At 35.4% G+C, this 14,185-nt stretch overlaps 2 protein-coding genes across 9 annotated transcripts in view; one reads left to right on the forward strand and one right to left on the reverse strand.

Moving 5' to 3' along the window:
* LOC139963361 (potassium channel subfamily T member 2-like) overlaps positions 1-12,127 on the forward strand; it is a 147,767-nt gene extending 135,640 nt beyond the window's left edge. For 5 of the 7 annotated variants that reach the window (XM_071964032.1, XM_071964033.1, XM_071964035.1 and 2 more), the window contains 6 exons: positions 70-255; positions 746-874; positions 1,602-1,722; positions 5,076-5,132; positions 6,556-6,646; positions 7,393-12,127. In XM_071964032.1, coding sequence (XP_071820133.1) covers positions 70-255; positions 746-874; positions 1,602-1,722; positions 5,076-5,132; positions 6,556-6,646; positions 7,393-7,552 — 744 coding nt within the window. In that variant the 3' untranslated portion in view covers positions 7,553-12,127. The remainder of the gene's footprint in view (positions 1-69; positions 256-745; positions 875-1,601; positions 1,723-5,075; positions 5,133-6,555; positions 6,647-7,392) is intronic. The other 2 variants (XM_071964036.1, XM_071964037.1) reach the window with 2 other exon arrangements.
* Positions 11,039-14,185, reverse strand: part of LOC139963363 (uncharacterized) — a 34,399-nt gene continuing 31,252 nt past the window's right edge. For both annotated transcript variants that reach the window (XM_071964043.1, XM_071964044.1), the window contains exon 7: positions 11,039-14,159. In XM_071964043.1, coding sequence (XP_071820144.1) covers positions 14,020-14,159 — 140 coding nt within the window. In that variant the 3' untranslated portion in view covers positions 11,039-14,019. The remainder of the gene's footprint in view (positions 14,160-14,185) is intronic.

Here is a 14,185-nt window from a genome sequence, read left to right on the forward strand (position 1 = left end):
ACACTCCTAAATGTTTCTTTTTGTTTATAATAGTTTTTAATAGAAATCGTAATTATTCTATTTGTACAGGAGGAAAAGGAGAAAGGATCCCAAATAGCCTACATGTTCCGTTTGCCGTTCGCCGCTGGTAATGTCTTCAGTGCAAGCATGTTGGATACGTTACTCTATCAATCGTTCGTTAAGAACTACATGATCAACTTCTCGCGGCAACTGCTCGGACTTGATCAAGCACAGGATTCAGGTTACTTATGTGAGGTTAGTATATAAATATCTCTCACGTTGATAACGATAACATCCGACTGAATCTCTAGAAAAAATATAGCGTACATTTCGAGAGTAGAGTATCTCTGTATATGATGCACAATATGTTAGGTCTGATTACACGATGTGTAGGCTGCACTTTGAAGGACATCTGGCTACATGATGCATTGTGTGAGATGCAATGTGACATGGAAGGCTGGTATTTTGTGAGACTAGGCTGTCACAACCACCTCCCTCCCTCCCTCTCCACTCAAGCAACCCTGCCTCTCCTGCACCCCTCCCCCTCCCCACCAAGGAAGTAAAATTGTCTTTACATCCATGCACACCACTTTCCCTATTTTTGACTGAAATTTCAACATGATGTGTTGAACTGTTCATAATGCAGTGTTTGTAATTTCCCTGTTAATTTCATATGTGTTGTATTTTACTGTCTGGTACCTTGCATTCAAAACACTTGGCGATAATTTTCATCTTTGTGTAACAGTTGAGAATCACGAGTGAGGATATCTGGATACGGACATACGGAAGACTTTACCAGAAGCTTTGTTCAACTACTCATGAGATTCCTATCGGTATCTATCGGACAGAATTACCAACGGATAATAAATCAGAGGTAATGCAAAGTACATTGTATCATCAAATTATGACAACATCTATGTAATATTAATATCCAATACAAAAACATAAATAAATAACAATATTCACGAAAGCAAAGTAATACCTTTAGGCCTATTTGTTAGTAACAGATTTAGAATAACATCATTTAATTTAAAGCAGCCATGTATTTTACATGTTAATAAAGGCTCAGTTACTACTTTAATGAGAGAGATAATTATATTGTTGCAGTAAGCAGCTTTAATGTGTTAACAGATCGATCATTAGCTTAAATCTTTACAAAGTCTTCCTTACAAAAAAAAAAAAAAACCTGTTGGTTCATGTCAAATAAACAACTCTAGGTAACAATGATTTTTACTAAGTATGTCTGATGCTATGTATCAACATAAAGTACATTGTACTAAATTAAAGAGAAAATATGGAAATGAAGTTGAAGTTGTGACTTAGTGTTGTCAAGCATGAAGATCAATACTATTATTGCTATCGATAGTTCATGCATTTGAATCATAATTAACACAGTCTTCATCATCAATTCTTTCAGATATTCATTATTACTTAATAATTAGTCAATAAACATGACACTAGAGGTTCAAGCACAATGGTTGGAGGTTGGTGGATTGCTGTTGCTATGGTTACTTTGTACATGGTATAGAAAAGCAAAAAGAAATGACAAATTTGCCAAGAGAGGGTCATAGTTAATTCTCTGTTATTCATTTCCATGGCAGTGCTCAGTATCAATGGACTTTGAGGAAAATTCTTCTTGTGGGAGTCCAGAGGAGAAGAAAGAGATTGCAAGCATCATCAGAGCAAAGATGAAGAAACTTGACCTACCGGAAGAGGAATATGGTATGCAAAATTTAGTGCCCATTTGCTGGTGCCAGTCTATTGAATTAATGCCCATATGCTGGTGCTAGGCAATGGAATAAGTGCCCTTTTACTGGTGCCAGTTGATTAAATAAGTGCCCATTTGCTGGTGCCAGTCTATTGAATTAGTGCCCATTTGCTGGTGCTAGGCAATAGAATAAGTGCCCATTTACTGGTGCCAGTCAGTTGAATTAGTGCCGATTTGCTGTTGCCAGTCTATTGAATTGCATGTTGAAGATATTGCACTGCTTGCAATATGCAGCAAAATTCCAATAAAAAATCAAGAGCAGATTAAATGAGATTTGATTTAGAATAATTTAGAATTGTTTTCTTCTGGCATTGTGAGATAAATTCAACTGCTTGCACTAACAGATATAAAAATAAAGACATAAATTGGCACCATGCCTAGAACTGTCCAAGAGGGAACCTTAGGAATGTATGGAGAGTGGGGAGGGTGATGGGGAGGTGTTTTGTCATGCTACACATGAGTTATGCCGTCTTAGTGTAAAGATTTCAAGAAAGCAACCCGAATAGTACCTTGTAATTCTTAAGAACTTATACATGAGGACAAGGCCTGTACTGTAAAATCACAGCGGCTGAAAGGTTGTGTCATAAAGGAATCTCTAAGCTGTTGCATTATTTTATTAGAAGGCTTGTACTTCACTAATCAGCTAACCATTAAACATGTACAAAAGGATGGTAAATATAAGTTGTCAATCAAGTCCTGATTGAAACATAATTTATCCCCAGACTAACAAGCTTAACCAGACTGTCAAACTTATAAACTTCTGTTTCTAACTAAACATTTTGCTTTGTGTTGATAACTTTTTAATAGACTGTAAAACCTTTAAACCAGGCTGCGGTTACTTACTTGTGAACCAGTGTCTGAGAGAGTTTTATACAAATATATATAACTTCTATGAAGAGGAGATTTTTGTTAATTTAGTAACCGACACTCACTGGTAGTTCTCTTTGAGTAACTTTCCATTTTCCTCATTTTTGGCCATTTTTTTTTGGACCAAACCTGCAAGTTATTATTGAAAACCAAATATACACAAATATAAGTTCATGAATATGTTACATCATAGAAACTTTGTCACCCAGAACCGTTTTTATACATAAAATTAAACACATACCAAAAAAGAAAGAAATATTCATGATATTATTAACTTCCTTCCCTTGCTTACTTGGACTGGTACATGACTATTTCAGCTAAAATTCTGCATATGTATATTTGGGATTGTAGTAATAATATCAAAATTCTGTTCATTATTACCCCAAAATTGATGTAAAAACTGCTTTTATTTCAACTGGACTGCCCACAGTAAGTTATTTTATCATCCTAAATCACCTAGCTTATAATGTATTTCAGAATTTCATTCATATCTCAATACTTTCTGCCTGATTCATCACTATGGGATACCATAATGCTAGGGGGGTATGTGAAAGCTTGTATTGCATATTGTGACTGAAGCCTTCAGTCTGTGGAGCAAGAGTTACTTATTACCACTAACCAGAATCTGCCCCCACCCCCTCCCCCATCACATTGGGATCTCCCACCCATGTGATCTAATGACATGCACATTTGTTTATGAGAAGCTATTGATGCATTATAGGATGACTTGAGTCACAAGGTTAAACTTATATTTAATATGTTGTTGACAGTTTGGAGGGGAATGGTCGGGGTGGGGGAGATGCCCTGTAAACTTGACAGAGACTGGTCAACTAAAGTGACTGGACTACTTAGTCTAACACACATGTCATTAGGTCAGTAGCATCACAAAACCCAATGGATTAACATTAAGGCTGTGCAGGGAGGAGCCTCTATCATGTATCCAGTTAGCCTTAAAGGAGCGTTCCATACATTTTGCATATGTATAAAGTGAATATATTGAATCCTGGCTGTCAGTTTATTAGAAACATTTAATAATGGCACTCTACTTTTTTGTTCTCTTTTAGACTGCGACATATCAAGACTAAAATGTTTCTGCCTAAAGTCATTCTTTAATAATACACTTCATTTATCATTTATGAATAGTGTATATGTAGGTGTCGTAAAATTAATTATAGCCAGACCAAGAAGATATAGTCATATGAAGTGCCGCATTCCATGGCAAAAGTTGACCAACCTTTCTAATTTATCTGCCACACAGAGTTCAGGCTCTGAAGATTGCTATGCATGGCCTGCACACTTTACTCACATAGTAATTTCACAATCATGCACACATTCCATAGATTTTCTTCTCAAAACTTCCTTACTTCTAGCATCTGTTTACCATTTAGTGTGTAGATCATCACAGGTTTACTTTCTGTTTGGCACACTGGTCTGTTTGAATATTTTCCCATGTACATGCATGTTAATGATGAAGCTCAAAATTTCAATCACAGTTTAAAGATAGATACTTGTGTGTTAAGGCAAGTTTATTTCCTGGTAAAACTTGTTGTGAAATATTTTGAAGTATATTCAGTGAGACTAGATTTGTTAAGTTTTTATACATTTCTGCATGAGGCAGTTAAAAACTGCACTCATATAGATAGGGGAGGTCTGAAGACCTGATAGTAATCTGCTTAGATCCATAACAAAAATAACTCTTTGCAAGTACACACCTAGTGAGTTGCATAGATCTCCATATACTAGCCATATGAAATCTATCTAACTACATAGGGTCATGAACTAACATCTTTAACTGCATAGATCCAAATCAATATAACACACTTAGTTAACAGTGTAATAAATTACTGCACCGTATGTAGACAATTTACATCCATGCAGTCATTGTACCGTTTGTACTACATGGGTAGGAATGACATCACCAGTACTGAGGAAATGAACTAGGCTAGGTAGGAGAACTTAATTGGTATCTTTCTGAGTATGTGGGCACCCCACTCTCCCCTCCCCTCAAACACAGCATGAAAACAGTGACATGTATATTACATGTGCTGGCGCATTCATTCTCCTGTTTAATTACAAATGTAAATCACTCCTAAAAATTCAAATTTTTTATTCCTCTGACACAAATCTAACAAATGGTTGATAACGAATATTCAGCCATCAAGCCGACATGTTTCAATTAATTTAACAGTTTTATGACTCCATTTTGTGGACTATTTTAGAGTTAAACATTTCTAGTTCTTGATAGGATCATTACTGATTACATAACAGCCCTCAGTTCATTAATTAGCAGCGTTCAACATGCACATATTTATTCTATAAGGATGTGCTCAGTGTTGAAATATTCACTCTTCGATACTGGATATGTATACACCATTCACCTCATTATCATCATCTTCCTCCACCACACCTTCCCCCCAATTTCTCTTTTTAACGTCTGCAGAGGAGTTGTATGGATTTTCAAAGTACAAGGGTTCGTCGAAACATGGGCAAGCCTCAGGTACCAAAATTGTTCGCTTACGGCCTGCCTTGAAAGATAGATGAATATAGAGGATATTTAAATATCTCCCTGCATCCACTTTATTCCTTTATTTATGCAAGTTTCCACCCCCCCCCCTTGTTTATCTCCCCATGTGTCTTAATTTAGAAGATGTAACCCCAGATTATCCCTTGGTGATGGTCAATAAATACCATATTTTGTTTATTTATCCCTCGGTGACGGTCAATATCATAAAGGTTGACTTGTATGCTTTTGATGCCTTCTTCTTCTTTCTAAAGTGTTTATCAATGTTTACCTCTTTCAGGTGCATGCAACTACATACAATACTTTTCTCTCTCTATATATATATATATATCTATGGTTTCTTCAATATCTCTTCAACAAAAAATCTCCTTGGATGATTATGAAAAAGACAACATTAGCAAACCTTATACCTTCATTGCCTATCATAATTTCGTTTTTAACTGGGTTTTGCAGATAAATCTTTCACACGGCATCACTTTTTGTAATTGTGTAACTTGGCATCAAACTTATACTTGTGTTAAATGGGCAATAATGTGAGGCAAAAAATGGAGCATTGCTTGATGGCACTCACAAATTTGACTGCCTTTGCTCAATGTCTGTGTAACTATAGCAACATTGAAACATAAAGGATCTCATAAGGCAAGAAAAACATGTAGACAAATACTCAAAAACTAAATAAAAGGTTTGTTGTTAGTTTCTCAATTATTGTAAATTTTCTTTTTTTACCTTCTTTTAACTAAGTTGATGAACAATTTTTGCTGTTTATTTGCTTGTTTACATCAAATGTACTTATCTTTAGTTTGTATACCAGACAACTGTTTTGACTTTGATGTAAGAAAATATGATTTGAATAGTTTCCGATGGAATTACACCCACATCCAAACGGTAGTCGACCCACTGCAAGCATTCTGCACTAGCGCCACCCGTTTAAACAACTACACAAAAATGGCGTTTACAATATATAAGATATGTATGTATACAGGATTTCCACTATGACTGTAAGATTAGCTATGGATTGGTGGTGTATGTACAGAGGTACAAAATTTGGCACATAAGAAATGGAATCATGGTGGAAATGATAGGTATAGGTCTGCCAAAATTCTTCAGTTACAACAAGCAGGTTTCATTGTAACTTTTGATATTTTCAGTTTAAATTGAGCTGAAGGTATATATCATTTCCTGTGTGAATAAAGAGCTTCTTGCATGTTTTAGAAATATTGCTCCATTAAGTGTATCCATTCCCCTTTTCATAAATGTATCAGATATCAGTATATCAAAATTGAATGTTCTTCGGGGTCTTTTGTATCCCTGACGACATTCGCAACGCAATATGATTTTTACTGCATGAAATGTACAAACCCTAGTTTTCACCATCACTTGGATCTGTTTCTCTCCACAGACAACGAAGGAAGCGGGAAAAGAAACAGGGAGGTCTCGTACGTGCTCATCAATCCCAGCAGTTCTCTTGAACTTAGAGTGGACGATGTCGTGTAAGCATTTTCATCTCAATTTTGCTGTTGCTTTTGCAGTGTTAGTGAATTTAATATCTTTATGACAACATCAGGGATGGTTCATCTTTGTCACACAAAGTTAAATATTTTAGTAATTTTTTTTTTTTAACAAGAGAAAAGAAAAACAACTTATCTAGGGCAAAAGTCTGTGGTAAAATATGTAAAAGTTTAATAGAGGGCCTGATGTTTTCGATCCTAGGAGGATCTATTTGAGAGGCTATAAACTGAAATCAAGACAGATTAAGAACACATTTAAGATAGATAAACAGACAGAAAGACAGACAGACAGACAACTATAATAAAAACCATGTGGGGATACTTTACCAACCTGTACTGCATACATGTAATTAAAGGTAGTCAGTATAGGCCCCAAATAATAGCCCGCTATAATTGCTAGAAGTTTTTAAAAAGTATCTTCCTGGAGGTCTCTACTTTCCAAATTGTTCTCAGACATTTCTAAGGAACACACAACATGACTGAATGTCCTAGTGAGGAAAATTTCCTCAAAGGTTGTAATGAAAACAGTTTAAGAATTTTGACCAAAGGTGACCATATTTGAATATCCAGCATACTTTAGGCCAAAACAGCATACTTTTAAGTCTTCTTAGGGATATCGAGAAATTAACAAAATCTGATAATTTTGCTCTTTTACAGTTATTATACTCTCATGGTCTAAACTTATCTAATTTTGGCAGTTAAGTATTCCTATCCATTGTTTCTTCCAGTTTTATCATCAGACCATCTGGTGGACCTAAGACTCCATCTCCCATGCCTCCTAGGAGGAAATTCAGCAGCCGCAGAAGACCATCGAAGAAACCCGTGGAACCCAAGTTAGAATTTCAGGCTCCTTCACCAGTTAAGGCAAATCTGGACACAAAGCTCTGAACGGCTCATAGTCAGCAGCAGCTGATCGAGTAAAACTTTGGAAAATGGAACCAGAGGAAAGATTCAAGGAGGATGAACAGACATACAGATGGAGTTCTCACCCAACTAGATGACAGAGATGAATGATGATGAGGCCAGAGTAACACCATCACATCTTGGTTTGTGTATTGTCTGGTCTCATTGGCTTCGTTGGCGATATATCGAGTGTGTATGATCATCGAAAGTCAGTCTCTGTAATGGTTACGTCACCCATCGAATATGTTAATCTTGGAATCACAGAGAAGCCTTTTATTGTGTTGAAGTGAAATGTGTGGTGAAGAACATTGATTGTTGTTCGTACTCATCGGAAGTCGTACCCTTGATGTTTCTAAAATATATCATGATGATAGAAATATTACATTATAAAGACTTTAAAGTACTTTTTATTTCTATTGCAACCACTTGGCACAAAAACAATCCCAGGAAACATTTTCCAGGATTCCATCTGTCTATGTGCATGTCATTTACATGTTATTTACATGCCGTATGCATGTCATATGGTTGCCATATGTATACCATGTGATAGTTTGGGGACAGGACTGCAAGGACAAACCTAGCTAACATGTGTAACATTAATCTCCGAACCTACCACAGTCTCATACCTAGGAAAGATACAGAGAGGCCTTTTATGACTCTAACAGCTCCCTGGCACAACTGCCATGGACAATCTACACAAATTAAGCATGGTGTTGTATTACGTATTGGCCAATGATGTTCGTAGCTTTTAAATATTCATATTATGGGCGAGGTTTATTTGGATCCCAACGGAAAATATCTTGGAGAAAGACAAAGTTGATAGTTGTAAGTTTTTCGACTTTTATGCCACCATTTGAAGTAAGGTTTGAATAGATATTAGCTAGTTACTGTATGTATGTCGTTATGGGATCGTGGAATCAGTGAGGTTGAGAAAAACCATAGAAAAGGACGCAAAATGCTGCTTTAAAAATGTTTGGATGAGTAGACTAAATTGTCTGACATGACAAATACCAAGATATCAGGCTTCATCACCTGGCAACACTCATGGTTTTACAAAATGTATCATCTCATGCAGAGTGGGATCTCCAAATCACATATGCAAGAAATGGTTAAATATAGTCACATCAATTCCCAGAATATGGTCACTTGTAGTTAGTAAAAGTCAAAGATAGTTGACAAGAAATATGATGCTGAACACATATTACTTGTTAAAATGTTGAAAAGAGGGGATTTTATTTGCCTTTAGAATGGTCTGTTTTGGGCACCATCTGTTTTGTTTTCTTACACCTGGGAAGAGGTAAGGGGCGGGGACAAAGGTTATTAGCCCGCCTGTCGTATGGTCAATGATATTGAAGCGAACCGCGGATGGCGGGGGAAATTACCGGGTTTGGGGTCCTTCGCTTCGAACTCATAAGTTATAAATGAGGAAGCAAGAGTGTTCTTGCGTTGAAACAACGGCTGACATTTTATTACAAACTCTACACAATATGATAAATGAAAATATACATATGAACAAATCATGATACATGACAGTATACAGTAAATGGCTCTTACACTCTTAACGACCTAATAAACTGAGGGAAAACCTATACTCAATACAATAAAATATTCACAGAACCTACTCTCAATCTAAGTAATATTCATACAACATGAATACAATTAAAGAATCAATACCCGCAATCAATCTTGTACTCTTACAATACTGTACAACAATGCATAAAGTGTATAAGGAAAAATGTAAAATGAACATTATGAAATAATCTGCATAAATAATACAAAACGTTTGCCAACAGGTGAGGAATTTTACACCTTCGTAATGGCCAGCCTAGGGCAACACATGCCAGCTGCAACACATTATAGGCCTTTTCACCTAAACTGTTCCTAGACAGCAGGAATTTCCACCTCCTGAACCCACAAACTCTCAAGAGACTTGGCACTCTATAGCTATCCATAAAGGCTAAGATTAAAAGGACAAGCTCTGAGACAACTCTATAAGTAACAACAGTAAACAATCATGTTCAAAATACGAATACGTACACTCTTTACACTGCGAGCAGTACAATACTAAAATACAGGTACAAGAAATAGTCTTTCAATACTAACTCAACTGTCAATACAGTACAATACAATACACTGTTAATAACTCTCTGTATACTAAACTCAATATATACCAGTACTGTAACACTACAGTATAAAAGTACGCAATACTACTAGCACCCATGTGCTTAACGATACACAACCACTGATCTACACAGTGTACGCAACAAAATTTCACTTTACTACAATATAAGTGACTCACATGAATGAAATCTTATATCACAGCAGGTATAAATGAGTGTCGTGTTAGTTTCACTTACAAATTCATATCGTGAACCTGATTGGAATCACTGAACAGATCATTTGCATAAAGTGCATCCCTTAGTTTTTGTCTGATATAAAATGCTTATATAAATGTGTTATTACTTAAACACTTGTCTGATGTACAATGCCTATGGATGTGTTATTACTTAAATACTTGCAGGTCAAGCTATACCATCTTGAGAAGGCTACCATATTGCCAAAATATTCTCTAGAAATGGTCACTCACGTGAGTGCTAAGTTACAAACATCAAAAGTATCTTGAAATTTACATAAAACAGTAATTGAATTATTTCATTGAGTTTTTTGTAAAGTTAGTATACCAGTTAGAAACTAATGAGTCAGTTTCATATATCTGTAAAATAATGACATTTTAATCAAGCCTTCTTAAAGAAAGAAAAACTTGAAATATTAAAAAAATACTAAAGCACAAAATTGTGAAATCATTGATCAGTATTTCCAATTTAAACAAGTAGCACAGCACATTGAAAAAAAAAACACAAGCATTGTATATTACTGTTGACAAGAATAATGTAATTATTTTTAAATTAACTCATCCATTCATTATGTAACAAGCAAACTGCTTTTAAATTATGTTGTCCTCTTGCTGGCATTTTTTAAATCAAAACTTCAAGAAGCCCTTAGCTTCTGGTAAGAGGCAGTGGAAGAGGGTTCAACATGGAGGGGCACACTGAGGGGCAGTTGGACATTTGACTTTGATCTTAGCTACAAAAAGGCACATTTAAGTTTAGAAAATTGGGTACTTTTTATTACCAAAAGGTGAACCTACATGAAATGAGGCACTTAAATACAAATATAAAAATCCCTTATATGAAATATAGGTTTTGCACAAAATGGGGGAAGGGGGCGGTGTCCCTACCGACTCTGCTAACGTGTCAAGCCTTTGAGTTCATTGATCTTAATAGGACTTTTCACTTTTATTTTAAGCATTTTTTGGGTTGTACATCAAAAATATTCTTGCCATCAATTTGTTTATAAATAATTAATGCTTCAGGACTTTTTATTTATATCGAATAGTTTAAAACTGATATTTGTTAATCTTCTTTTTATTTATTTACGGTTTCCTATTTGAATGATGAAGCAATCTTTGTCTTTTGTTTTATGTTCACTTCTCACATCATGAAAATAAATAACACAGGAAGTATGAAAAGGATGTACATGTTTTGAAACTTTAGCAAAGAGAAATGGGGGTACCCACTAGATCTGTCAGTTAATGATAGAATGTCAAATATCATTGAAACAAACACAGTACACAGTACTGCATACCAGAACTTTATGAAAACTAGATAAGGGTTCTGGTTATGGTCTAAGGGTGTACACTAAACATTTATGGTATCTCCAGCCAGGCTCGGGAAGAGTTAAAGGCTGGTGGAGCCATCTCATATCACACAAACCAAGCTGATAGACACCAGAAATTGCCAACATTTTGATTGTACAGTTTTGGATATTTTGAGATGCTGTTTTTTGCTTCATTATACGCAATTGGCTGTGATGATAGGATAAGGATTTCATTAAGCATAGTTAAATAGTGCTGAATAAACAATTGAATGTCAGCATTTGACTTTTAAGTCTTTAATTGATAATAGTTTTGGTTGATTGAATTTCAATGATCCATTGCAAAGGAAGGCAAATATTACATTACAGTGCAAGTTAATGTTGCCTTAAGAGGCTTTCATGTTTAAATCTAATGATAAATACTTGTTGTTTCACAAGTCAATTATTTAATTCAAATAATGGTCAGGCAAAAGTTTTAAGGGGAATGACTTGTCATTTGATCCTTCTTCTTCATCATCATCATCATCAGACCTTAATCAATGTTACCGAACATTGGTGAGTTTCTCTGAAGACTTAATTGCTTTGTTACTGTGTGCATCCTAATTTAACGAAAAACTGAGAATTCAAAGTTTGGAGAGGGGTATTGGAAGAGTTATCTTAACCTTCCCCCCAACCCCCTGCCCACCAGTGCGGCCCAACTATGCCTCAGTCATTTGCTCAAAATGCCTTTCACCTCGCTCTGGCCCTCACCTTTAACCTATAGGCTCCTCTGGAAAGCAGTGCTTCTGCACAGAGCAGGACTTCCCTCATTAAAGATGACAATAATAAAAAATAATAATAATATCATGCCAACATTTGGAGCCCAAACTGATAATATATAAGCAAAATAGACACACACAAAAACAACACATGGACACATTTTTTTTTGCTGACACTACAGCTGAAATATAATAGTATGATCACAAACAATTACACTAATATTTCTTGAAAAAATTTACTAGTTAATAATGTTATAAAAAAAATTTCACTCAAATATGTATGTATTGTAAAAATCTGCAACAGTTGGAATTAGTGCCACATGATCTTTTCAATTATTTTACTTTTTCTTAATGTTATTGGCATGTGAATTTCACCATTTTTCTATCATTACAAAATGTGTATATTGGAAGTGTAATTAATGTGCCTCCATTCAAGCTGATTATTACGAAGATCAGAAATAAACTTTTAGTAAAATGGAAAAAACAAATTTGCAGCATACCTCACTTATTTTGTCTTAGTGTTCATTCGTTACTAAATCCTCTTAGTTTGCAGATATATATATATATTGGAGTATAGACTCAAATATGATTTGGACACAACGATAAAACACAACTGTTTTGTGGTACATCGGTTAGATTTTTCGTAACCTGTAATCCTGTAACCGCAAAGACTAATATATGACTGTCTCTGGTTAATTACACCAACACCAGTCTGGTTTGGGATTGTTGAACACTATAAAATGCAGTTTAGTCTCACCTGAGAAACTTAAAGCTGTTATTTGTGGAGAAATTAAAATTCATTGAGATAGGAATTATGCATAAATACAAATCAAAGCAAATAATTAATAACTCCAGATAAAGTTTGTTATGTCCATAAAAAATGTCATCAATTTAAATAGCAGATCACATATCAAGGGAAAAGTGAAGGTTTGCAGACTTGCATCAAGGTCAGGGTCTTCTCAAAAGTCATGTGTATATACCAGACATGTACAACTTGAGCCAGCAGTACTCACACTTGAGTACATTTACATTTTTATTTTTTATTTCCATTTTTTTATTGATTAAACTATCCAGGTAAGTTTTTAATATAATATAAATTGAAATAGGACTTATAAATATATACCAAGCGAAATTATCTTGAAAATAAATGGAGAAACTGACCGGTGTCTTAAAGCAAACATTTTTAGGTTAAATGATAGGTGGAATCAAAAAGATTCTCTCACGCAGAGAAAGCCTCTTTCAGATCTCAGTAATTAATGTGCCGCTTTGGTATTCTATCAGTCCAATAAAAGATGGAAGATGGGCGAATTCAAAACTTGTAAAAGAAATTATCAATATTAGGCAAACTGGAAAGCAATTTGCAAGAAAATAAGTCGAACTTCATATGTAAGATCAAACAATTGTAAGGATGGCAATAGATCATACTGAAAGCCGAAGAAAATATCTTGCTTTGAAAACACAAAATTGCTTATTTAAGAACCTACGCCCTGCATCTAAATAAAATGTAGAGGTAAAAGTGAAATCCCAAAAGAGATGTGGGACCCTTAATAGGCGTTTCTTTCTTAAATTGCAATTATGATTACTTTATGTTGCATCCAGCATATCAGCATGGGATTTTTGTTGTTGCATCCAGCATACAAGCATGGGATTACTTTTTGGTTCATCTAGCATATAAGCTTGGGATTACTTTTGTTGCATCCAGCATATCAGAATGGGATTACTGCAGCTACTTTTAACACATCTTGAAAAATACAGAGAGAGGGAGAGGACTAGGAACTAAAGGTGCAACATACAACTTTCTCTCTACCCCCTCTCGAACCCCTCTATCTCTGGAACCCTTGTCCCCATCAACTTATTCCTCCTAACAAAACAAAACTTTGGCAGTGCATAGTTAAAAAATTATATTTCTTAGTGGCAACCAGCAAAGGAGACAACTAAATATGAAAGCCCTGCATCTCCTGAGAGTAGGTTTGTTACTCCACTCAATCGCCTGCATGTCCAATACAAGAGAGCCGATATTAACCGGCTGTACAGACGTACTTAAACTCCGAGGTCTTTTGCTGCTTGGTACTTGACCAGGTCTGCACTGACATCCCACAGCTTCTTGGCTTTCTCCGTGTCACGTGACTCCTCCGAAGGTTCAGTCTCCTGGTAATCGTTAAAGTACTTGCCAGTGACACCTGCATTGATTCATGAAAAAAAAACA

This window comes from Apostichopus japonicus, chromosome 22, assembly GCF_037975245.1.
Source record: "Apostichopus japonicus isolate 1M-3 chromosome 22, ASM3797524v1, whole genome shotgun sequence".
In the NCBI taxonomy this organism is placed as follows: domain Eukaryota; kingdom Metazoa; phylum Echinodermata; class Holothuroidea; order Aspidochirotida; family Stichopodidae; genus Apostichopus; species Apostichopus japonicus.